This window comes from Cryptomeria japonica, chromosome 2 (assembly GCF_030272615.1).
Source record: "Cryptomeria japonica chromosome 2, Sugi_1.0, whole genome shotgun sequence".
Taxonomy (NCBI): domain Eukaryota; kingdom Viridiplantae; phylum Streptophyta; class Pinopsida; order Cupressales; family Cupressaceae; genus Cryptomeria; species Cryptomeria japonica.
This window is the reverse complement of record NC_081406.1, coordinates 662,307,672-662,335,637: the sequence shown is the minus strand read 5'-3', so window position 1 is coordinate 662,335,637 and position 27,966 is coordinate 662,307,672. Positions and strand designations below refer to the sequence as shown.

General features: G+C 36.2%; 1 protein-coding gene across 1 annotated transcript; it reads left to right on the top strand.

The window, feature by feature from the left end:
* Positions 1-1,337: 1,337 nt before the first annotated feature.
* LOC131061515 (uncharacterized) lies at positions 1,338-26,430 on the top strand. Its single transcript, XM_057995243.2, has 6 exons — positions 1,338-1,715; positions 24,421-24,471; positions 24,683-24,742; positions 25,794-25,865; positions 25,988-26,063; positions 26,148-26,430. Exons 1-5 carry the CDS (start codon positions 1,595-1,597, stop codon positions 26,023-26,025), a joined length of 342 nt encoding a protein of 113 aa, XP_057851226.1. The 5' UTR covers positions 1,338-1,594; the 3' UTR covers positions 26,026-26,063; positions 26,148-26,430.
* The last annotated feature ends 1,536 nt before the right edge of the window (positions 26,431-27,966 follow it).

Sequence of the window (27,966 nt, the reverse complement as noted above, 5' to 3'; positions counted from 1 at the left end):
CTCTCCTGGGTCAGCCCCCTTTTTTTGCCTGCTTCTAATATCAAAAACATTAACAATACTATTAAGTATAAGAAACGAGTTATTAACAAATATTTAAAAAAGAATTTTTAATTTTTTTAAAAAAAATTTAGAATCAATACATTAAATTTCAAAAATCACTTATTCACATTATCTTCAAGTTCTTAATGATTTTCTTGCTATACATGACAAACTATGAAAAATTGGACAAAATATTGATATAAGTGTTCTACTGAAGCAAAAAAGTGAAACATACCTTTATGCTTCCACCCAATCTTTGACAAAAGAAAATTTATACAATGGCAATTTTTTAAAAATTGACATAACTTCACCATCAACATCCACACCAATTGAGAAAAAAATGTTTCTAACTTCAATTCAAGGATTAATTTCAATACCATACACATAATTTATTATTCTTAATTGATAATTGATCAAGTGTTGGCTACACAGAAGGTTTTAATATTTTATTATAGAAAAGGATTAGACTCATATTTTCTTTCTTAAATATCAACATTATATAAATAACAAGTGATGTTGGTCCTTTTATTTAAGCTTTATAAGAGTGAATACGGGGTCACAAATCAATTATTGGTACAAATTTTGCTCATTGATAGGCCTTATTTTGGTTCATGATTCATTTTTTCAAAATGATAAAATTGTAGGTAACAATTTTCAAACCAAAATATATTGCTTGTTTTTCAAATTTTAAAACATTTATATACTCTTTGTTTTTTATTTCACTATTACATGAAGCGACAATGTGATGTCGCATGGTAGAACCCTCAAGTAACTTCTAATCTATATGCATTTTTTTTTCACATTTATATCATATAGCTTACTTTTATAATAGAATATCGCTCAACTTAAACATGTTCTCACGTTATTCCATTTGAAGACCCACTTCATGCAAAAATAATGAATCACATAACATAGCACCACCCCTTAACAACTAGGAAATCTTCTTCTTTTAATACATTTTCTTTCAAATCATTTCACTATTCATAACTAATAGGAATATCAAAAATAATTACAAAACTATGGAAAAATATAAGAATACATTCTACTACAAGTTCACTAAATATATAAATTATAAAGACTATTGTATTATTAGATATCTAATTGTTAAATTATTTGGTTCACTTCTATATGTGCAAACCAAACTTATGTGCAAAAATGAACTCACATTTTTGACTTGGACATCTACAACTTGCTTGTTGTCTTTGTGTTAATTAACTATATTTGAAAAAATAATGTCTACAAACAGTATTTGGCAACTTAAGACAGTTTTTTTCTTATATATCAAGCCTTCAAACAATATAATTCTATATGATGTCAACACAATGTGTAGCACTCGCTTATTTCTAAGATCTTCTCGGTAGGGTTAGTTCAAACGCACAACTCTAGAAGTAACACAGGGAGCCGACCTTTCTGTTTTGAAAAAAAACAAAACTGAATCGACTATCTTTGTAATCATTTAAAGAGACGGAAAGGAATCGCAGAGTATAGTAAGAGGGAAGGAATAGTAGATTGCAGGAAAGAGAGGGTGATTTTGACGCAGGCATATCTGGCAGAAATGGCTTCGCAAGATGTCGATATGACACCGGCAGTGCCTTCTGGGGAGGGCTCCAGCGCCTCCAAGAAGCCCAAGCGCTTTGAAATCAAGAAATGGAACGCCGTCGCCCTTTGGGCATGGGGTACGCGATTCAAACCCTACTCCTCCTGGATGCCGTATTGTTAGTTATCCCCATCCCTGTCCTCTGGATGGTGTATTTGATCAAAATTCAACACTTTATCGTGGACCCTAGGATTTAAATCCAGGGTAGTAATACGAAAGCCATGGTGAAATCTTTAACCCTATCCCTGCTCTCTGGATTGTATATTCTGTCCAATTTCAGCACTTTATCCTTGTCCCTAGGAATTGAACTCAGGACAGTGTTACGAAAGCCACTATATTTTTTTGACCATTTATCCCCATCTTTGTCCTCCCGATGCTGTCTTGTATCCAATTTCTACATTTTATCATGTTCTCTTTGATTTGAACCACGGGTAGCATTATAAAAGCCAAGATTCTTTCACTACCTAACCTTATCTGTATTCTTTATTTTATCTATTTCTACATTATATTGTGTTATTCGGGAGTTTAATTGAGAGCATTGTCATGAAATGCTCGATAATCCTAACACTTGGCCTCATCTCATTCAACAATAAATAATCTACACGTATGCCCTTTTGTGCAGATTGTATGCTAGATTGGACTAGTGAAATGCTTATTGCAGACTCTTACGGTGTTCTTTTCTCAATATTGGTTTATGTCAAATGGAGGGCAGATATGAAAGTATAACAGAATTAGAGGGTATTCAGTATATAATAATGCCTGTCGCCCTACTAATTTTGCTCAGGAGTTAAATTATGGAATGGCTATGTTTTGCATTTTGCAGGATAAGTTGTTTGTGTGGCTATGTTCAAATATGGAAAGTAGTCTACTGTTTACTCGATTATAAAGTCCTTTCCAAGAACATATAAGAAGATAACCTACAAAATACAAGGAACACAATTTTGAAATTCAAATAGCCTTTATTCTTTCTAAAAAAGTTGCTTGCAACCAAGGTTTATTCAACAATATTTATCCATATACATGATTTTGTTTTATCCTTACACTGTCAAACTGTATTATGAGCTCATTTTGTTCTTTAATACTGGCATGGTGTCTTTCCTTCGAGCCATAGTTCTAAAACTGGCTACTGGCTGAATATTTTACCGGGTTTCTAGCGGGCGGTTTTTTGGTCTGTACCCTAAACTAGTCAATTGCAATTTTTTTCAAAAACTTTTTCCGTGCCGTGGATTAGAAATTTTGAATAATTTTTCAGCATTATTATCTAAATTCATTCTACTTGACGTTATTTGCATCCAATTTAAAGTTATTTACTTATTTACATATTTTTAATTTGCTGAGCTGTGCCAACTCTAAATTTCAAGTCTAAATTGTGAGATGCTATGCTTTTTTTAGCCAAAACTATGCATTCAGTGATCCCTTTGAATACTGTCTTTTTTCCCCCTCCAAATGATCTTTCTAATATATATTCCAGTCTTGAATGTTGGCATATTGTCCTTTTCTTCAATTGTCCCTTTGGTAATCCCCATTCTCATGGATCAATATGGGAAAGAGTAAGTGTTGTCACGGGGATTTGCACCCGATGCAAAGTCGAAAACTCTGCAATCCCATGCAACATGGGACTACTCTCAGGCTGTGGGTATCCTTTGGCGAGAGTAGACCTCCAGATTATAGGCTGGCTCCCCTTTTGATCACCTAAAAACCTACTAACTTTTGCAGGGCAAAAAGGATAAGAAAGATGAACTTGGAAATGAAACTAATGCCACTAATGGGTGATGCACCAATGACTAAAATTATTTGATATGTTGTCAAACTCACAAAACACTCAACTGTGAGACTAAATCTGTTCACAATCCAACTACACATGCTTACAAAAATGTTTCATATGAAAGGTTTTCTGATTCTTGATGACTGTTTATAGGAACACACTATTGTTTTACAACTTTCATACATCAAAACATGAAAACACATTCAAAGACCTGCACCATACATGCTGCTCTTGCACCAAACATTGAAGGAACTATACAAAAATAAAGGATTTTTAGACTAAATCACATTATTTTTATCACATTATTCACATTCAATGACTGGACAACAAGAGAATTGGAAAATAACTCAGCTTCTTTATTGAATATGAGAAGTCATCTGCATTACAAATCAGAAAATGCTCACAAAATTACTAAGATTACTCATAAGAAATGAGTTACAGCAGTACATGTTTTGCTGCTACAGCAAAAAGACCAGACTGAGAACTAGAGAAAAAGAGAGAGGAAATCTGACTTTAGTCAAAAGAGGGTCTAAAATATTTGAATTTTTGAATTGTTGGCTATCTTTTGTTAACTTTGTGCCCTAGTTCAGTAATCAGATTGTAACATTTAATTATGCCCTAGTTTATTAATCAGATTTGTAACATTTTAGTAAACCATAATCAAGTAAACTCAAGAATGAAACAAGTAAACAAGAGACAAACACAAATACCTTGGGAAAACCTCCAAGGAGGAAAAACCCAGCATTAAAGACCCATAGGTCAGATTATATATTCTCTCTTAATTGCACAAATACAATACTTAGCTTGCTTCTCCAGATCTGATCCTTTTGTATATCAGATCTGCCCTTCTAAATACTTCAAGTCAGCACCAAAAAAAGCCCTATATCCTCTTGGACAAGTTCGCACAATCCTCTTTAGTAATTTCACACCTTTAGTTGCAGAGCTAGTTCGCTGATTGCATGAATGATGTAGTGAATTATTGTGTTTGCAATTTATCTTTATTTATATGGGTCTTTAACCCATATATCCTAGGTTGGCCTTAATCCTTTTGGCGCCAATTTACTTTATTGTGGCGTGGGGCTTTTAGTGTAGCGTAGAGGATGGGGCCAGACTTGTCTTGGGGGCATGCTACCCCTTTAAGATAGGACCCAGTCTTAAATGGGTTCGGATGTTGCCTTAAGGCAATCCGAACCCATCTCCCCTAGTTATAAACAACACTCCCTCTTAACTAGGGAAGAAGAGAATACATAATCTGAACCTTTAGAGTTCCATTTAGCACACAAGCATAGAATGGATCTAGCACACAAGCATAGAATGGATCTAGCACACAAGCATAGAATTACATCTTCCACCTAGCACACAAGCATAGGATGGTTCTAGCACACAAGCAAAGAAAGTGTAATACACAAGTGGGTCTTTACATAATTACAATTTTCCATCTAGCACACAAGCATAGATTGAATACTTTTCATTCTTGCACACAAGCAAAGAATGATCAAAGTGCAACAGATAGAGTCACTGAGATTGGAGCTCCCTCTCAATCAGAGTTTCATTTTCCACAATACCATGTCTGTCTTTGAAGTATTCGAACTTCACTCTGGATAGGGGTTTGGTAAGGATATCTGCAACCTGTTCATTTGTGCTAATATACTTTGGTTGAATGGTGCCTCTTTGCACCATATCTCGAATGAAGTGATAGTGCGTTTCCACATGTTTGGACTGGTCATGGAACACAAGATTTACTGACATCTTTATACCACTTGATTATCACAATGAATGGTGGTAGGACCGCTAGCTTGACCAAATAATCCAACAAGGAGTTTGCGAAGCCACATTGCTTCTCTGGATGCAACAGATGCTGCAATGTACTCAGCTTTTGCAGTGCTTAATGCTACGAAAGATTGCTTTCTACATGCCCAAGAGATCACTGCAGAGCCCAAATTGAAGCAGATACCCGAAGTACTTTTCCTGTCCTTGACACTTCCTGCCCAATCTGAATCTGAATAGCCTTCCAAGAAGATTGAGGTATTAAGTGAATACTTCAGCCCATAACCAATAGTGCCACACAGGTATCTTAGAATGTGCTTGGCAGCCACTAGGTGAACAAGTTTAGGCAAGCTCATGAACTGACTGAGGGCATTCACAGCATAACAAATATCTAGCCTTGTATTGACTAGATACATCAAGGATCAAATCAACTGCCTGTACTTAGATGGATCTGCAAAATCAGAGTTAGCTGCAGAAACACTTAACTTCTTTAAGTTAGATTCCATAGGAGTATGCATGTGTTTACAATCCATCATTCTAAATCTTTTCAGAATATCAATAGTATATTTTCCTTGACTTAGAAAATTTCATTGGATTTTTGCCATACTTCTAACCCTAGGAAGTAATGCATTAGTCCTAAATCCTTCATTTCAAATTCTGAGGCTAATTCTTTCTTACATCTTATGATTAGTTTATTTTCACCAGTGAGAAATAAATCATCAACATACAAAACCAAAATAAGCATATCATCATTATAAATCTTTAAGTAAATGTTAGCATCAACATCATTTTTACGAAATCCTAAGCTTAGTAAGTACTTATCAATTCTTTCATACCAAGCACGAGGAGCCTGTTTGAGCCCATATAAGGCTTTCTTCAACCTGCAAACATGAGAATCTCTTTTATGGATTACTTCTATGGATTACATAACCTTCTGGTTGCTCAATATAGACTTCCTCCTCAATGACACCATTGAGGAAGGCTGTCTTAACGTCCATTTGATGCAGTTCCCAACCTTTGGCTGCAGCAATAGCTATTATAGATCTAATAGAAGAATATCTAGCAATAGGAGCAAAAGTTTCTTCATAATCTATTCCTTCCTTTTGAGAAAAACCACGAGCTACAAACCTAGCTTTGTACTTTTCAATACTACCATCATCATTATGCTTAATTTTAAACAACCATTTAGAAGAAACAACTGACTTACCTTTGGGTCTGGGTACAATGTCCCAGACATCATTCTTGATAATAGATCTATACTCTTCATCCATGGCTGATTTCCAAGCATGATGGGACATAGCTTCTTCGACATTGTGAGGTTCAGATTCAATGATATTACACATCACAAAAATGTAGTTGGCATGATTTTGGAATCTCTTGCTATCTCTAAAGGTTCCTCTGGGAGCAGCAAATCCTTCAGCATCTTGAATCGTGTTTCTAACCCAAAGTGGTCTCTTCTTGTAGACCACAATATCCTGAGGTATATCGGTAGAGTCCATGGGTTTTGTTGGGTCATTCTGAACTTCCTGATCCGGAAGGTCAGTGGACTCCTCCTGTATCTCAGGGTTAGCATCAACTATTGAATCTTGATTTTCAATCACCATATCATTATTGTCAGATAATGAATGTTTAGATCTTTTGAAAGCAATATCTTCTTCAAAAGTTACATCTCTACTTACCTCAACATACCTTTGACCTGAAATGTAGATCTTGAAGGCTTTGGAAGATTCACTGTATCCCACTAAGATGCCTTTCTTTCCAGAGGGATCCAACTTGGTTTGTTTTTCTTTAGGCACATGAACATACACCGGGCTCCCGAATATCCTTAGATGGCTGATGTCAGGTTTGATTCCTGTAAAGGCTTCTTCAGGAGTTACATCCTTTAGAGCACGATGAGGACATCTATTCTGAATGTAAACTGCTGTTTTGGATGCTTCCGCCCATAGAAAAGGTTGCAGGTCTTGATCATGAATCATGGCTCTTGCAGCTTCAACAATGGTCCTGTTCTTTCTTTCAGCAAGTCCATTTTGTTGAGGATTGTAGGGAACACAAAACTCCCTCTTAATTCCCGCCTTAACACAGAAGTCATAGAAGCTACTTGAGGTGTACTCACCTCCATTGTTAGACCTTAAACATTTAATTCGATTTCCTGTAGTGTTTTCAACTAAGGCTTTAAATTCTTTAAATCTGTTTAGGACTTCTTCAAACTCTTTAGATTCAAGAAAGTAAATCCATGTTTTCCTAGAGAAATCATCTATGAAGATAACATAATACATGAAACTGCTAGGAGATGCTACAAACATAGGACCACATAAATCTGAATGAATAAGTTCTAAATTTTCTTTAGACCTACTATCGCTTTTATGAAAATGATTATTTACATTCATACCCATTGCACAACCTTTACAAGCATCATCATGAGATAAACTAACTTTAGACATACCTTTAACCATTTTACCGAGAGTGGGAAGAGCTTGAAAGTGTAGATGTCCAAGTCTTCTATGCCATAGCTCGCATGATTCAGGGGCCTCATGGATGAGAGCTTGAATTGGATTAGCTGCAAGCGTATATAAACTATCATGTCTATTTCCAATAACATGAGTAGTTTTGAAATTAGATTTCTGAGACCAAGCAAGTACTTTTCCTTCAGAAAATGCTATTTGCAAACCCTTATCTTTTAAGGCAGAAATGGAAATAAGATTTCTTTTAATACCAGGTACAAAAAGAATATCACAGAGTTGTAAGAAAATACCAGAATCTAGTTTTAAAGAGGTAGTACCAGAACCTTTTACCGAGTATCGAGCATCATCACCGATTACCACATGAAGGTTGGTGTCTTTTTCAATCAGATCTAAAAGATGCTCATGAAAACCTGAGATGTGTCTGGAGGTACCAATGTCAATTATCCAAGTATTACTGTCCGTAGGAACATTGCTGAATAGAGCACAGATAAGAAGATAATCCTCACTTTGATCGGCAACTTCATTTAAATTGACTTCCCTTTCCTTGGGATCATTTTGACAATCTCTGGCATAGTGACCACACTTATCGCATCTGAAGCAACGAATGTGAGAGGAATCTCTTGACTTCTTCCTTGGATCATAGGAGGAGGATCTAAAATCTTTGCTTCTCTTTTCTTTCTTCCAATGTCCACCTTTCCTAGATTTAGCTAAGAGAACATGATTATCATCTTTGCGAGAGTTCTTGAGTTTTCCTCTTACCTCAATTTGAGATTCCTCTTCAATGCAATCAGATTGAAGACACTCAAAGTTGGGACGATCAACTCTTCCACCAATGCTACGAATGAATGGTTCCCATTCATCAGGTAGACCATTTAATGCAATCATAACAAGATCTTTATCCGAAATTTGGCAATCAAGAGTACTTAGCTTGTCCTTTAGTTCATTGATCTTCATGAAGTAGGCTATGATTGAGTCTTCTTCTTTCATTTTCATGTGAAGAAGCTGCTGCCTTAGAGCAAGAGCCCTGCTGAGGTTGTTGACTACATACATCCCTTCCAAGTGTTTGATCATTTCCTTGGCAGACGCAAATTTTGATATGACAGTGACAAGATGATTCTTGACGGATTCAATTATGATCTTCCTAGCCTTGAGGGAGTCTTTCTTGAACCGCTTCAGCTCTTCAGCATCTTCCGGAGGGGACAGCCTTTCTTCTTCTATGAATTTCAGCAGATCATTCTCTTCAAGGATCAGTAGGATACGGACTTTCCAAGCAGCAAAATCAAGGGCTTCATCAAGTCTATCTTCAGCCCTCAACCCTGACATTTTAATCTGAAAACAAACAGCAACTATATGCAATAAATGATTTACCCAGTCCTAAATGGGTTCGGATGTTGCCTTAAGGCAATCTGAACCCATCTTCCCTAGTTATAAACAACATCTTTGACTCCATGACTGAGTTGACTGCTTCTTCTCTTTAAAATCAGGCACTTGACTGATGGTGATTTTGAAATTAGACCTTGCTGGGCGAGCTCATTTGATTTCAAATGAGCTGGAACTGAAGTTAACTGGCTGTCAACTGTCTCGAAACTCCCCTTGGGTAATGACTAATCCTTGGGGGCCTTCAAATCAGGGTTAGAGCTGCTGTTATGGCATCCAAATCCTCCTCAAAAAGTGGGATTTTGTCTTTGGACGCTCTTTCTTCTCAGATTTGAGTTTGAACTCAGGTTTACATTGATGATTTGTTTGAATTTGAAAATTCAAAACTTGAAAATTTGAAATCACTACACTCAACCTAACTTCTCATACTCCTATAGGGCTATCAAACCCTCATAGCAACTCTATTATTTTGATAGCTTTAAGCCTTTCAAGGGCTGCTATAGTTTCTGTGTTCTTTCTTGATTGTCCTATATGGACTGTTCTTCATGAATTTAAGGAAAATAATGCTCAGTGATTTTGTTCTCAAATCAAACACTTAACACTATGACTGCCCCTTCATTTTGTTCCAATCTTATCTAACCCTGTGATGGCTGAGAATGTAGCCTTTCACAGTGATCTAATTCTATGACTGTCACTGCACTCTGTTCTTTCAGGGCCTTTCTCTAATTATCATGAGTTTCAAAGCTCTATCTTAAACCAGTATGATCACTATATGTGCCATGCTTACTGTCCAAACTAATGAACTGTCATTGCTTGTATGCTGCTACTATGATTTCACTGCTCCAAATCTGATTTTTCATAGATTGCATCTCCTTAACTGTCTTGTACTATCAATTAACTTTGATAAAAGCTTCATTATTGTGCCATGCTACTGTCAATCTTCTTTTCACTTTTATGACTACTATATTAGTGTAATATAGGGTCTGACTTGATAGCATGGCTTACATTGATGGCTGCAAGCTCTCTTCCTTATACACTGAGACTGTAGCTGCTGTGGTCTTTTCAATGAAGACTATGATGACTCTGCATTTAGCTTGTAATATCATATTGTCATCATAAAGTTCTTTCCTTTTACCACTAATTCCACTGTTTTGAAGGCACTATGGTTGCTTTGTCCAAGATTTTGTTCCATATCCTTTTATGGTTGTAGATTATCATGTACCTCAAAGACTATCTACTGGATTGATGAGTGGAATCAATGTATCACTGTATCTTTTCATGTTTACCTCTTTACTGTTATGATTTACCCATACTTTGCAACCACCACTTGACTATTCAGTTACTAAGAACATCCATTTCTGTCACTGCTTTTTGATGCTGCACCTAGGTGATCATGGTGATGGATCTGTGATTGTCCAAGGGGCAGTGGTCTGCTACCTCTGTGAAGGCCAAACAAACCCTTAGCTACTCTTAAGGTTTCTTCCTGACTGCACTTGATTTTGTAATGGTCTTTGACCGAGCCTTTATAAGAGCCTGCAAACTAGTATAAGCTCATAGAAACTTCAATAAATTTGTCCTTCATTTATATAAGACTGCACTTTGCTGATATCTTCATACTGGTCTGATTTCCTCTATCTTTGAAGGCTCTGTGTGGCTGCACTTGATCTTGGCTTCTAGTCTTGACAATCATACAACTATCATCTTCACCACATGCACACTATTTTGACCCGTGCTTTGCACTTTGGCTGCTCTCATTGTTCTTTTAACTGTCTTCTGAAATCTTGAATGCTTTGGTCTAACAGTGACTGTTCTATAGCTGGAGCACTCTCTCACACATTCTGTGACTGATATGTCACTGTCTTGATCTCAGCAATTGCCAGGGAATGTGAGATATCACTGTAACCCTCTCCTTCAAACATTGACATTACAACAATACCATGATTCAAGAATAGATAGCATTCAAGGATCTCCAAAAGGCATCAAAGAAGGGTTACAAAACATTATTTAACAATGAGCCTAGAGAAGCAATCGATAACAAGGGAATTCTTTACAGAGATTAATCATAAGAAACCTTAAATGAAAGCTCACAAAGGTTACAACAAAGACAAAACTCTTTTAACTGCACACTGCTTACAAAGTCTTTATAAATGCTTTGTCATTGTTTTTGAGATCTCAATGTTTCTTAATAACATGTACCCATCAATATCCTTCATTCTCAAGCAGACCAAAGTTTTTCTCCTGAAGTCACGGGTTGAACTTGAGTTTGGGGGTATTGGAAATGAAAGTTAATTTTCCCTCTCAGAAGGAGTACCACGTGAGATATTGGATCATTACACTTTCTAAATAAATATGAAGACAAAGTCTCTTTGTTTTGTGAAACAAAAATACACCCCTTAATTAATGGTCTTTTCATTACAAATCATTCTAAAATGAGACCAAAATAAAGTTAAAAAATACATGCACGGACCTTATATGCACAATTGACATAAGAATGTAAACTGGACAAAAGTAAGAGGTTTAGTTGTAGGAAGATTTTAAAATTGAGCATCAGAATTTTTTAGTTGGAAACCCCTACAAATGACATTGACAACCAATTTGCATCCCTAAAGGATGCTGTCCAATTCAAAGTAATTTCCTCTTATTACTTAGTGTATTAACAGGTTACTTACTGAATACATGTTGCATCAGCCTAATCCTTGGAAAAAGTTTTAATAATGATAATCTTTGCATCAGCCGAATCCATGATAGTTCTTTGCATCAGCCTAATTACAACAGTTCAAATGACTTTTCCATAGTGCCATTTGCAGCTGTTATTTTGGTACTTTCAGATTGAATAAAACTCAGAAATTTAAAATTAGGTTAATTAATTTATAGTTTTCTGTACTTTTAAGCATAATAAGAGAAATGAAATGGTAAGGACAATGCACAGTTACCCTGGGAAACCTCCTAAGAGGAAAAACCCAGCCAAAGGATCCTCAGATCTGATTTATGATTTAGAATACAACTGAACATTACACACTTATCTGGAGTTGCAGTCACTATGTGAAAGAGATGTAATACTCTTCAATCAGCTTGCAATCCTCCTCATCTAATCACAGTTCATTAAAGAAGTCTTCTATGCTTTGGAGATGGATTGCTGCCTCTTGTGGAGTTCGCTGTCTACTGTTTGGGATCTGCTACTGTTTGATCTAGTTCGCTCTCCAATTTGGATCTTCTTCCTAGTTCGCTGTCTACTGTTTGGGATCTGCAACTGATTGATCTAGTTCGCTCTCCAATTTGGATCTTCTTCCTCTCAGTCTGCTGCCTCTTGTGGAGTTCGCTGTCTACTGTTTGCTATTCCCAAATGCCTTTGTATCAATTCGCTCTTTACAGAATATAATGTCATCAGCTAAAAACTTGATTTGATAATGAGAAGTATGTGCTGCATTTATAGGGGACATATAACTTCTCAACCATGTCGGCCTCCTTACCATTAAACAATTAAGTATTAATTTCCTTTTAATTGATGGAGCCGACCCTATCAAGGAGGCGTGTGAGTTGAGTGAAGCGTGGAGGTTTCTTTAGTTGAGGGCCGAGAGGTATTGGGCTTGGCCCTATAAAGGGGGGGGTGGGGGGGCGGATTCCAATGTTGCCCAAGGCAATTGGAATCCGCCAGCCCTAATTACAAACAACACTCCCTCTTAATTAGGGAATAGAATCATAATCATAATCTTCCAGCTTGCACACAAGCATAGACTGGATCCACCTTACATTGCTCAGAGAGTGTGGAGAGGATCCTTTACTACCATCTTACATTGCTCGCAGAGGATGGTCAAGGTTACAATACCATCTTACATTGCCCGCAGAGGATGGTTTAACAATTTACACTTCCTTTTACAATACCATCTTACATTGCCCGCAGAGGATGGTTAATATTATACTTCTCCCTGAGAAGTTTACAATACCACCTTACATTGCCCACAGAAGGTGGTTTAATATTTACAATACCATCTTACATTGCCCGCAGAGGATGGTTAATAATTACACTTCTCCTTGAGAAGTTTACAATACCAAGTATCACTGAAATTGAGACTCCCTCTCAATCGGAGTTTCATTTTCCACAATACCAAGTCTATCCCTGAAGTACACAAACTTCACTTTGGATAGAGGCTTGGTGAGGATATCTGCAACCTGCTCATCAGTGCTGACATACTTTAGCTGAATAGCTCCTCTTTGCACCATGTCCCGAATAAAATGATAATGGGTTTCCACATGTTTTGACTTGTCATGAAACACTATAGACATTTTAATACAACTCTGATTATCACAGTGAATAACTGTAGGATCCCATGGCTGACCAAACAACCCAGCAAGAAGCTTACGAAGCCATACTACTTCTCTGGATGCTGCACTTGCTGCAATATACTCAGCTTCAGCAGTACTCAATGCCACTGAGGATTGTTTTCTGCAAGCCCAAGAGATCACTGCAGAACCCAAGCTAAAGCAAATACCAGAGGTGCTTTTCCTGTCTTTGACGCTTCCAGCCCAGTCTGCATCAGAATAACCTTCCAAGGTTATTGGAGTGTTAAGTGGATACTTCAGCCCAAAACCAACTGTGCCTCACAAGTATCTTAGGATATGCTTGGCTGCAACAAGGTGAACATGCTTGGGCAAGCTCATGAACTGGCTGAGAGCATTTACAGCAAAACATATGTCTGGTCTAGTGTTAACTAGATACATCAGTGATCCAATCAACTGTCGGTACTCGGATGGATCTGCAAATTCAGAGTTAGCTGCAGAAACACTTAACTTCTTTAAGTTAGATTCCATAGGAGTAGACATTGGTTTACAATCCATCATTCTAAATCTTTTCAAAATGTCAATAGTATACTTCCCTTGACTTAGAAAGATTTCGTTAGATCTTTGCCATACTTCTAGACCTAGGAAATAATGCATTAGACCTAAATCTTTCATGTCAAATTCTGAAGCTAGTTCTTTCTTGCATTTAATAATAAGTTCATCTTTACCAGTAAGAAATAAGTCATCCACATAAAGAACTAGAATTAGCATTTCATCATTGGCTACTTTAAAGTAAATGTTAGGGTCAGCATCATTTTTACAAAAACCTAGACTTAGCAAGTATTTATCAATTCTTTCATACCAAGCACGAGGAGCTTGTTTAAGACCATACACACTTTCTTTAACCTGCACACATGGGTTAATTTATCCTGAATCTCATATCCCTCAGGTTGCTCAATATAGACTTCTTCCTCAATGACACCATTGAGAAAGACAGTCTTAACATCCATCTGATGTAGTTTCCAACCCTTAGAGGCAGCAATAGCAATTATTGTTCTAATGGAAGTATATCTAGCAACAGGAGCAAATGTTTCTTCATAGTCTATGCCTTCCTTTTGGAAAAAGCCACGCGCTACAAATCTTGCCTTATATTTTTCAATACTACCATCAGCATTATGTTTAATTTTAAATAACCATTTAGATGAAACAACAGATTTACCTTTGGGTCTGGGCACAAGGTCCCACACATCATTCTTGATGATTGACTGATATTCTTCATCCATAGCAAGCTTCCAGGCATGATGACTTAAGGCTTCTTCAACATTGCAAGGTTCAGTTTCAATGAGATTACACATTAAAGAAACGTAGTTGGAAAATACCTGAGGTCTCTTAGTTTCACGGAAGGTGCCACTTGGAGCAGCAAATCTCTCAGCTTCTTGAATGGTGTTTCTTACCCAGAGGCCTCTTTTTGGTAACGACAATGTCACTAGGAATATCAGTGGGATTCATGGGTTCTGGAGGATCATCATGATTGTTTTGAGGTGGAGGTTCAACTTGCTCCCTCTGAATCTCAGGGTTAGTATCAACGTCTATATTTTGATTATCATTAGATTCATCAATAACACAAGAACCTTTCAATTTCTTAAAAGCAACGTCTTCTTCAAATTTAACATCCCTACTTACCTCAATGTACCTTTGACCTGGGATGTAAATCCTGAATGCCTTGGAGGACTCACTGTATCCGACTAGCATGCCTTTCTTTCCGGAGGGTTCCAACTTTGATCGTTTTTCCTTGGGCACATGAACATAGACTGGACTTCCAAAGATTCTGAGGTGACTAATGTCTGGTTTGGATCCTGTGAAGGCTTCTTCCGGGGTCATGTTCTTTAGAGCACGATGAGGACATCTGTTCTGGATGTATACTGCTGTTCTAGAAGCCTCAGCCCATAGGAAGGTCTGCAAGTCTTGATCGTGGATCATAGCCTTTGCAGCCTCCACAATGGTCCTATTCTTTCTTTTCAACAACACCATTTTGTTGAGGATTGTATGGAACACAAAACACTCTCTTAATTCCTGACTCAACACAAAAATCATGAAAGCTACCGGAGGTGTACTCACCTCCATTGTCAGATCTTAAACATTTGATTCTTTAACCAGAGAAGTTTTCAGTTAATGCTTTAAACTCCTTAAATTTACTTAAGACTTAATCAGATTCTTTAGATTTCAAGAAGTAGATCCAAGTTTTCCTAGAGAAATCATCTATGAAGATAACTTAATAAAGGAATCCACTAGGAGATGCTACAGACATAGGACCACATAAATCAGAGTGAACAAGTTCTAGTTTATCTTTAGCTCTATTTTCACTTTTATGAAATGGACTTTTAACATTTTTACCAGTAGCACAACCTTTACAAGTGTTATCATGAATTTGACTGAGTTTAGGCATACCTTTAACTATCCTTTCAAGAGATGGAAGGGCTTGATAATGTAGATGTCCAAGTCTTCTATGCCATAACTCACAGGATTCCGGAGCCTCATTAATGAGTGCTTGAATAGGGTTAGTAGAGAGCTTATAAACACTATCATATCTATGTCCAATTATACGAGCAGATTTAAAACTATCTTTCTTAGACCAAGCAAGAACTTTTCCTTCAAAAAATGCAATTTGATAACCTTTATCTTCTAGAGCAGAAATGGAAATTAGGTTTCTTTTAATTCCAGGAACAAACAATATATCACTGAGATGCAAGGAAATACCAGAATCTAATTTTAGAGAAGTAGAGCCAGAACCTCTTATCGAATAACGTGCGTCATCACCAATTACCACGTGAAGGCTGGTATCCTTTTCTACTAGGCCTGAAAGATGATCACAGTAACCTGTGATGTGTCTGGAGGCACCACTGTCAATCAACCATGTATTGCTATCTGAGGGAACACTGCTAGATAGAGCGGAGATGAATAAGAAGTCATCATTTTGTTCTGAGACTTCATTTAGGTTTGCTTCACTTTGGTTAGGGTTAAACTGACATTCCTTAGCATAGTGACCGAATTTGTCACATCTAAAACATCGCACACGCGAAGTATCTCTTGGTTTCTTCCAAGGGTGTTGGGAACTAAAAGATCTAGATTCCCTATTTCTTTTAGGATAAGGCTGCTTCCAATTTCCCCTTTTCTTGCATTGAGCTGCAAGCATGTGATGGTCATCTACATGGGGGCTCTTGGATTGACCTCTTGATATGAGGCGAGACTCTTCTTGGATGCAATCATTCTTAAGGCGATCAAGAGAAGGTAACTCAGACCGACCACTTATGGTTTGGATAAATGACTCTCATGAGAGAGGTAGACCATTAAGGGCAACCATGACAAGGTCTTTGTCTTCCATGTTATGACCAATTAAACCTAGCTGAATCTTTAGTTCTGAAATTTTCATGAAATAGGAAATCATAGAATCTTCCTTAGCCATTTTTATATTAAGTAGTTGTTGTCTTAATGTAATTGCCCTACTAAGATTATTAACTTCATATGTACCTTGTAGATGGTTGAACATTTCCCTAGCAATGGTGAATGAGGCGATAGAGGTGATGAGGTGGTCTTTGATTGAATCAATAAGAATCTTCCTGGCCTTGATAGCATCCTTTTTGAATTGTTTCAACTCAGCTGCATCCGAAGGCTCAATTTGCTCCTTTTCTTCTATGAATTGAAGAAGGTCTTCTTCCTCAAGAGCCAACTTGATTGTAACTTTCCATGCAGTAAAATTTAGATTCCCATCAAGCCTATCTTCAACTTTCAGCCCCATTGACCTGATTTACAAAAGCTACAGCAAACTGAAATAAAGGAGTACTGAATTTTAAATCTGAAGATTGATCTAACTCAGATACCATGTTATTTTGGTACTTTCAGATTGAATAAAGCTCAGAAATTTAAAATTAGGTTAATTAATTTATAGTTTTCTGTACTTTTAAGCATAATAAGAGAAATGAAATGGTAAGGACAATGCACATTTACCCTAGGAAAACCTCCTAAGAGGAATAACCCAGCCAAAGGATCCTCAGATCTGATTTATGATTTAGAATACAACTGAACATTACACACTTATCTGGAGTTGCAGTCACTATGTGAAAGAGATGTAATACTCTTCAATCAGCTTGCAGTCCTCCTCATCTAATCACAGTTCATTAAAGAAGTCTTCTATGCTTTGGAGATGGATTGCTGCCTCTTGTGGAGTTCGCTGTCTACTGTTTGGGATCTGCTACTGTTTGATCTAGTTCGCTCTCCAATTTGGATCTTCCTCCTAGTTCACTGTCTACTGTTTGGGATCTGCAACTGATTGATCTAGTTCGCTCTCCAATTTGGATCTTCTTCCTCTCGGTCTGCTGCCTCTTGTGGAGTTTGCTGTCTACTGTTTGCTATTCCCAAATGCCTTTGTATCAATTCGCTCTTTACAAAATATAATGTCATCAGCTAAAAACTTGATTTGATAATGAGAAGTATGTGCTGCATTTATAGGGGACATATAACTTCTCAACCATGTCGGCCTCCTTACCATTAAACAATTAAGTATTAATTTCCTTTTAATTGATGAAGCTGACCCTATCAAGGAGGCGTGTGAGTTGAGTGAAGCGTGGAGGTTTCTTTAGTTGAGGGCCGAGAGGTATTGGGCCTGGCCCTATAAAGGGGGGGGGGGCGGAGTCCAATGTTGCCCAAGGCAATTGGAATCGGCCAGCCCTAATTACAAACAACAGCAGCCTCTATGATCCAAGCAAATAACTGAAGTTTGGTTGATGAAAATGTCTAATAATGATAGTCTTTGCATCAGTCTATTTACAACAGTTCAAATGATTTTCCCATAATGCCATTTGCAGACTTTATGAACCAAGCAAACAACTGAAGTTTGTTCGATGAACCATCTTTGGGCATTTTTGCATTTTCTACAACGTGTGTATCATTAGTGTCTTCAACAAGGGATAATGCCTGTAAATTGCTGAGGAGGAGGAAGACAGTTATGAAGGAAACCGAGGGACAGACATTGAGAATGAAGACATTTATGATGGAAACGGATGGACTGACAGAGATAATGAAATTACTTCCAACATATGAAAATATTTGAATGCAAAAGTTAACTGTTAAGCCAGATCATTGTTGGCAATATAAATAAGCAGAATTTAGCTTGATTTTGGTAAACATTTTTCTAGGATTCCTGACATATGCTTGTAAGAAAATCTATGCAACTTCAAGGACAAATTAATGCAGAACTGAACCTTCAACCTATATTTTTAGGTCCATTTACTTGATATTTTTAATAAAGTAAACAATAATTATTAATTTATTATAGTAAAATGGGAGTTCAATGGCTGTGACTATTAATATATTATATCAATATGGATGTAACCCTTCTGTGTAAGACTTTCAACTAGCCTAACGCAAGGTATGAGAAATGTCTAGATTTTCCTGCATCAAACCTTCATATGGAGGACACCCTCTGAGGGCTCTATAGTCGTGTTGTTTGGTTGATGATGTGGATGGCATAAACCATGATTTTTTTCCCAAAACTTAAGAGCTGCATGCTCAACATGAAGCATACCTCTGGTCATTTCCATAACGGTATGATACTTTTTGTCAGCAACTTCATTATGTTGAGTAGCATGAACTATATGCTGCCAATGTGATGTTGATTGTTGAAACTCTTTGATAATAGACTCATCTTTCCAATTTGATTTAAGGCATTTGATCTTCCTATTTTCCATAAGAATTTTGAAGGCCTTGAATATGGAGAATGCTTCATCCTTGCTTTTGGTGCAGTAGGTTTAAAGGAATTGAGAATAGTCAAGCATAAAGGCAAGGAAGTAGTCGTCTCCTGAAGGCAATGGCTCTCACATAGGCCTGTAAACGTTGCTATGTGTGACTAGAGGCTGAGAAGCTCAAAGAGTTTTGTTCTTTGAAAGGTTCCTTGATGGTGCCTTATTGGATGTATCCTTCAGTGTCTCCACATCAGTGGAAGGAAATCCTCTAACCAAGTTGGCAGTGCTCATGTGACACATGGATTTGTAGTTGGTGCCACTCAATCTTTGATATGTTATGATCCAGCACTAATATTTTTCAATTATACTGACTACTGAAATGAAAGAAACAACTGTAGTAATTTTTGTCTCAACAGTAATATGCATTCATCCACAGTTCCACAGTTAAGACATAGAGAGGCAATATACTTTGAATTAAATCGTCTGAAACAATAGTCTGTCGGCATATAGAATTTTTAATCTATGGCGTCAACATTCATAAATTTTCAATGCATATTGTTGCAAATATAACAGAGTTCATCCTATGCAACCGGGAAGTGTTGCAGATACAGTGATGCCTTACAGGTGAAACATGCCAGAAAATATGAATGCCAATTTGCAGGATAGTATTGCAATTGCTGTACAGTTTCTAGTTGGGAGTGGATCTGCTGCCCTGGTGGTGTGTGATAAGGTGGAGTAGGGGTGCCCATGCCTTGTGAGTGGCGTGAGTTTTGTGCTATGTTGCCTCCGACCTGCTGTGTTTCAATTTGCTTGAGTGCTGTGACTCCTTAATACCCTTCAATGATTCTCAATGTGCTTGCAGTCTGTAACTAATAATAACAACATTAATTATATCCTTTGCTGATTCAGTTTGATGCAAAAATTCTGTCTCCAGAAGGTGTTTTGTCCTACCTGGGTACTTCCTGCTGAGTTTTTGTCCCAGAAAAAATCCAATATTGCAAACAGTAAACTCAGGAAAATACTAGATATTTGATCCCTTAAGGAGTGCCTTAGAGATCCCTAAATACCTATTTGCATTTAAATTCAAGTAGACGTCTAGTTTGAAATTGAATTTATTTTTCTCTCATTATTTTGCCCTGGTGGTGTGTGATAAGGTGGAATAGGGGTGCCCATGCCTTGTGAGTGGCATGAGTTTTGTGCTATGTTGTCTCCGACCTGCTGTGCTTCAATTTGCTTGAGTGCTGTGACTCTTTAATACCCTTCAATGATTCTCAATGGCCTTGCAGACTGGAAATAATAATAACAACATTAATTATGTCCTTTGCTGATTCAGTTTGATGCAAAAATTCTGTCTCCAGAAGGTGTTTCGTCCTACCTGGGTACTTCTTGCTGAGTTTTTTGTCCCAGAAAAAATCCGATAATGCAAACAATAAACTCAGGAAAATACTAGATATTTGATCCCTTGAGAAGTGCCTTAGAGATCCCTAAATACCTATTTGCATTTAAATTCAAGTAGACGTCTAGTTTGAAATTGAATTAATTTTTTTCTCATTATTTTTCTGACACCGAGCAGAAGGATTATTATATATTTAATTTAATAATGTTAAATTTATATTATGAATATTCAAATACTATATTATTATTCTTTAGTGTTTAAAAATACTTATTAAAAGAGATATTTTCAGCGCTCAAAATTTAGGAGACATGATGGTCCTGTCTCAAATATCGCTTGCCCTCAAGCAATCTCAAGTTTGGATGGTCAAAGATTTCAGTTCCTTTCAACTTGGTGTCTTTAAGGGGCAGGTTCTTCCACTTACCAAATATTCTGGGATGACCTTATTTTGAAACCTCTTTTCCCTCGTGTCAATGATAGCCTTTTGTTTCAGAATGAATTTTCCTTTGTCGTCTAGTGGTGACACTTGTAATGAAGGGATAACCCATTGTCCAAGGGCCTTCCTAAGGCATGGTACCTCAAAAATGTTGTGTATTTTTCTGTTCTTTGGAAGTTCAAGCTCATATACAACCTATCCTACTTACAAACTTGTAAGGTCTGTAAAAGCATGGCTTCAACATCTCAGCACCACTTCCTTTGAGGAAAGGCTGTCTAGGATTGTAACCTCAAGAAAATGTCTCTCACCTCAAAATCCCTCTTTGTTCAGTGATGATTAGCATACATCGTTTGCTGGTTTTGGGATTACCATATATAATCCTGAATGCATGCACAATATCTGATCTTTGTTAAACCAAATATCTAGCTCTAGTGACTCATGAATGAAATAGTATCATAACTGTAGAAAGCCTTGAAAGGAGTCATACCTATTGACATATGGTGATTGGAATTGTAACAATACCCCCCAATGGGAGCCATTTGGACCAAGCTGTTTGCTGTCTTGTGCCATAGTTCCTCAAATATACTTCTATTGGTTTACAATTTCCATTTGTCTACTGTTTGAGGATGACAGCTAGTGTTGAGAGTAAATCTTGTACCTATGAATTGAGAGAGTTCTTGCCAAAACAAGTCGATAAACCTGCTTTCCTTGTCACTTACAATATTCCTTAGCAGTCCATGAAGTTTGAAAATCTCTCTAAAGAATAGATCAGCCACTTGTGGAGCACTATACTTCGAAAATATAGCATGGGAATGAACATATATAGTGAGTCTATTAACAACCACATAGATACAATCCATACCCTGCAACTTTGGGAGTTCGGGGGTGAAATCTGTAGATATCCTCTCCCATTTTTGACTTGGAATGGGTAGGAGCTGCAACAAACCAGCTGGAAATATGTGTTCTGTTTTGTTTCGTTGGTGGACCGTACACTCTCTACCATGCTTCAAAACATCATCTTTGAGTCCCTTCCATGAGAATTGCTTGCTTACCTACTTGTATGTCTTGAAGTACCTTGGGTGACCAGCAAGTGGTGTCTCACGACATGCCTTCAATATTTTCCCCTTCACCTTTGATTTTGGCACAACGTACACTCAATTCTTATAGAGAATGAGTTCATCCACCACTTTGTACTTGTCATCGTTGAACTTGTTTTCCAAGATGTCAATAGCAAAGGTGTTTTTGGCATACTCAACTCTTATAGAAACCTTCCAATCAGCAGATATATCAGTCATAGAGGAGAAATAGTTCTTCCTAGAGAGTGCATTAGCCACCACATTATTATTTCGCTTAACATATTCAATGTTGAAATCATAGGCTTGTAACTTACCCATTTTTGCTGTCTATCATTCAAATCCTTTCAATTGAGGAATAACTTCAAGCTGTTAAGATCAATTCAATCCAAACATCCCACAAACCAAATTTTGTTTGAATGTGATAGCGCTTACATGATGGCCAACATTTTCTTGTCATAAACAGAGAAGCTCCTCTCTATATCCTTGAGCTTCCTACTTTCAAATGCTATGGGGTGTCTATTCTGCATGAAAACTGCTCCAATCTCCTCTCTTGAAGTATCACATTCTAAAACAAAGGAAGTGAGAAATTTGGAATAGCCAAAACAAGACATGAACTCATTACTTTTTAGAGCTCATCAAAAGTTCTTTGTGCAGATGGACTACAAGAGAGCCTCATTTTTTGTCAATTCCGTCAAGGGGATTGCAAGTTGTGGGAACCCCTTCACAAACTTTTGATAGTACATGAACTCATTAACTCCTAGAGCTTATCAAAAGTTCTTTGTACAGAGAAACTTCAAGAGAAAACCCCTTTCTTCATCAAATCTGTCAAGGGGATTGCAAGTTGTTGGAATCCCTTCACAAACCTTTGATAGTAGCTGCAAAGCCCCACAAATCCTCTCAAGTTTGACAATGTTTTAGGCTCAGGCCACTCTCGTATGGCCTTGATCTTTTCCTTGCTCTTGCTAACTCGTACACTAATCTTATGCCCAAACACAAAATCTTTGTCAATCCAAACTCACATTTGGTGTAGAATGAATGTTGTTCCAATATGCCAAGCACCTAGGTTGTATGTGTCCCATGTCCAAAACTCCTTAATCTTCTGGGGTGACAATATGGAGTAGTGATGATGGGATTTTGTTGAATACCTTGCTATGTTTTTCAAAAATGGACTGAACATCCACATGATAGAAGACCTTTCATCCTTGGACCCATGTCTGAAATGGAAAGTCCCCTCCTTCCTCGTAGCTGAAACAACCATGGGACCTCTATTGGATAGGCTATGAAGAACTTCTCCTTCCCTTTATAGCTAAACTTCAACTACTGTAACCACTTTGGGCAGGCTTTGACCACTGATTATGACGGGCTGAGGGGCAAAATATTTTCAAAACATAAAAGAAGTGTCTCTCCTTAAAATTCTATAATGGATTTAGATCTCTAAGTGGATTCAAGAATCCTGGCCAAATGTTCAGTAAGTCACATTATTGAAAATGTTACATCTGGTGTAAGGGCAGTCGGGGCTGGCCCTATCTGTTGAAAATATACATTTAGGAGATTTTAACACCTGCTCTGATACTGTGTGGAAAATGCTAATATTTCACATTATTAAAGATGGTCTTCAAGCCACAACACTACACAAGTGAAAGTCAAGGTTACACATGTTCCAACATGAAGATTGTTTTTGGAAAGGCACTGCCTATACTGCCCTGGATTCTGCCTGAGTTGGCATCGATATTCTCTCTGTAAAGCAAATCTATTTCTCTTCTGTATTATTTTCCTCTATATTTGAGAAATATCACAATCACAGGTTAAAGTGTTTTTCAGAAGTTCAGTTTGTGTTTTCTAGTTGTTTACAGATTTCACTTGTATGACAGGATTTGGTATATCAGTTCCAACTTTATAGCATCACAATCCTACACCTACAGTTTTTTTAGTTTTATTGTCAGTTTCAGAATTTTTCATGTTTTGAACAGCTACAGCAGGTTTTATGTTGGTTCATAGGCATTGCCTCTACACTTGCAATGTTTGTATTGAAAAATGGCAAAACCTTTTGCACTACTCTTCATAGGTCCAAAAAAATGATTGTTAAATGCGTCCCTAAGTTTGAGTTTGCTGGAAACATACAGACAATTTCCCACTGGAATTCAACTATTTTAAGGTTAACTCAGTCGATGCTCAAAGATTACTTCACCTCAATCTCACCATTTTCTGTTTTTTTTTTTTAATTATTTTTTTCTGTTGGATACGATTAAACAAAGATTGCCCTCTCAAAAAGAAGATAGACTAAGAATTATGAATTATGGAGCTTTATTTCTTGTAAATGGCAAAATAATGTAACTTAACTGAATACTTGTTTGTAGAAAATTCTGCAGTCTTGCAATATTTACTTGATCTTTAGTGCTCGTTGTAGACAGTTCAATATGATCGATGTTTATTATTTTTTCCTAGTTAGAGCCCATTGTTTTGTTCTAAGCAAATATTTAATGTGTATGCAGATATTGTTGTTGACAATTGTGCCATTTGCAGAAACCACATTATGGACCTCTGTAAGTTTTCTTCTCGGTGACTGTTTTCTTATTGCACTCTTCATTACACAATTTTAGAATATATAATCCTAGAAGCGTTGTTTAGTACTACAATTGAGCTTTGCTGTCAGATTGATGACTGTTATCAACTGTTAGTTGGAACATTTTGGTAATAAATTTTTTTTTGGATGATTTGGTAACATTCCTTGTATCTGTTGTGTTATGTATATAGGTATTGAGTGTCAGGCAAATCAAGCTAGTGCAACCAGCGAAGAATGTACTGTTGCATGGGGTATGTTAAAGAACTGAAATATGAAAATATACAGTTTCTCAAAATATAGTCTTTGCTCTGAAACACAATTTCTTAAAATGGTCATGTAGAGATGGGACCTTGCAATTATCTTTAGCTTCATATGCATAATCTGTTCTTGTATTTAAAGACCAATAAATCGAGTAGGAGATTATGATGATTGTAAAATCTGTGAAGTAAATAATTTTAAAAAACACCTGAATGGACTGTAGCATTTAGAGAAATTCAAGTTGTAGAAAATAAAGCTGATTATTTTAGGTGAAAGCAGCAGTAAGTTGCGATTGTGGCAGTTTATAAACAGCTCTCTAATAAGGGTATTGATTAATTAGCCATGCCCTTGCTAGGAGTGTGGAAGCATGCTAGCCTCAAAGAAGTGAGCACTCTTACAATTTTTCTGGAAACCCTAGATTGTCTCCTTGACTGTTCAATTTTCCTTTTCCAAATTTAGTAACCGGCATTTTCTCCTACTTTTAAGGGAGTGTTGGAGCTCTTGATAGGAGCAGTTGTGGCGTCATCAGTCTTTTTTAAATCTACATAAAAAGAGAATTATTGCAAATTTTCCCACATTTCTGACTACTCAATGAAATAATGATCTGGAAATATGTTTTGTAGTAATTGCATTTCTGGATTTGTCATCATCCTTAGATACCGACAAATATGCAGCTTAATACTAATTTTTTTTTTTTTTTTAATCTCTGCTTAGCCATAGGCTATACATCATCAAAAGGGACATAGCATTCATAATGCCTCGATATGATTATATTTTTGTGTTTTGTTTCAAAAAATTTAATGTCAGGACTCAGATCTACTTTACTGGTGACATTATTTATTCTATAAATTCATGAAGTGAATTTTATTTCGAGGCACTTATTTATCATATCTAAGTTTGTTATGCATTTTTCATTTCTGTGCCAACCTTTGAGTGAGGGCAATTAATTTAATTAGGCTTCATTGCTTGTTTATAAAAATAAATCTTTTTGATTAGATTGGTTCTACATGCTACGACATTGACTTCCTTCTATTTGTAAAACAGGAGTATGCAACCACGCCTTCCACTTTCACTGCATAAGTAGGTGGCTGAAGACACGTCAAGTCTGCCCTTTAGGTGTGAATTTCAATTTATTTTTCTTCTATTGATGTTAAAAGATTTGCCTTAAGTGGTTAAACATACTTTTTTATTTGTTTTACTTTTTACAGTTCTGATTTGTGTATCATCTATGTCTGCAGATAATAGTGAATGGGAGTTTCAGAAGTATGGACATTAGAGTTCATATGGCTCTGACAGCCTCAAGTTGCAAGTCAGGTGATTCCATTTCCTGCGTTTAACATACTCTTTTTTTTGTTTTACTTATTTCAGTTCTGATTTGTGTATCATCTATGTCTGCAGATAATAGTGAATGGGAATTTCAGAAGTATGGACATTAGAGTTACTTCCTTTTCGTAATATTACATACTGATAATGTTGATTCCTGTGGTGCCGAAGTTCTAAGTGATATCTTAGTCGAATCTATTTTGGAGCCTTGATTTTATTGAGCTGTGTAATAGTGCTCTATTATATTGGATTATGAATGATTTTTAATATTTCCCTTTTGACTCATCTATGTTTGGTATGTTGTGATATTTTGATAGTTTTCCAAAGCTGAATGAAATTTATCTACTTTTTAGATTTAGCTACATGACCAGAGACCGATTCTATGGGGCAGTAGGAGATAAATCAATATTATTATTATTTTGTTATCCTATTAGAATTTACTTGATCCAGTTTACGTACACAGAAATATTAAATTGTTTTTACACAAGCTTATCGTGTATATTTCCAACTTATATTGAAAGATTTTATATTTTTGATAGTACATAACATTAGTTGTAACTTTGCATCGTTAAATTTTGTAAGGTTAACATTAAAGCTATGTTCAAAAAACAATATTATCATGGAGTTCGAAAGTAGATAAACTACAATTCAATCGTGAGGAAAAAAACCTTTTACTTTTATAATTACTAATAGCTATAATGTAATGTAAAATGAATTGTTGATATAATTTTTTTTTTATATTGAAAATCGGTGGTAAAAGAGAGTTTACATCAGAGTTCCTGGGGACAATACCTCAGCTATAGCATTCAAGTGACATCACATACATCGGATGATAGCAAAAAAGTACAGTTCAGATATGAAACAAAAAGAGATAAGTAGGGCCTCAACAGTTGGCCAAGCTAAGAAAAAAACCAATTAAAAAAAGTTGATATAAATTTTAATAAAATATAATTGTTTATTTTATGTATGAAGTTTGATATTATTATAATGAATACAAAAATATTGGGGAGTTGTAAGCTCCAGAAATACTACAGCTTATTATTATGGATTGTGGAAATCTGGTATCATTAATAGGGGAGTTGGTCTGTTTATACAAATAAATATTTTGTTAATGATTGAAATGATATAAAATTAATGCAAAAATAATTATAATGTTTAATAAAAGATATTTAAAAATTATATATATATATAATTGGTAGATTTCCTAATTAATATAAATTGTAAAAATAAAGGTTAAATATAAGTTTGATATAGATTTTAATAAAATAAAGTTGTTTGTAGGATGAAAAAGATCCACAAAATATGTACTTATCATGTTTCTTTATTTTTAACTGAAAATGATAAAAATCATAGGGGAGGTGGTTTGAAGTGGTCATTTTAACTAGGGTTTTTAATTGCAATGTAACGTCATCTTTTTGGTGACGACTTAAGCCACCGCTTAGCTTTTCCTTTTAGTGATGCTTTAAAAGCCTTTACTTAATTACTAGAGCTTGTTTCGACTTGTTTGTAGAAAGTCGCTATATATTTCTTTAAGGTTGAAACTTTGTCTTACAAAATTGTCTTCTAAGAGAACATGTTCAATGAAAGAAAAAAATGCTAAAAGAAAGGCAAACAAAACTAATTATAGATAATATTGTATTGTGGAGTGCAAGTGTATCTTGTATCATGAATTTGCAATCTGAAATAGAAAGCAGGCATGATCAAACTGGTTGTATATCAAATTTAGCATTTTTGTTTTAAGAATTGTTTTGAACATCCACTTTTTGTCATTTGAAAAAATATAAAAAATTTGAACTAGTGCACCATTTGTGGATTTGTTCTTATAGATGTTAACTTTTAACTAGCATCTTCATTTATAAATTGTTTGGTGGAGAATTGGAAGAATCATTTTTCT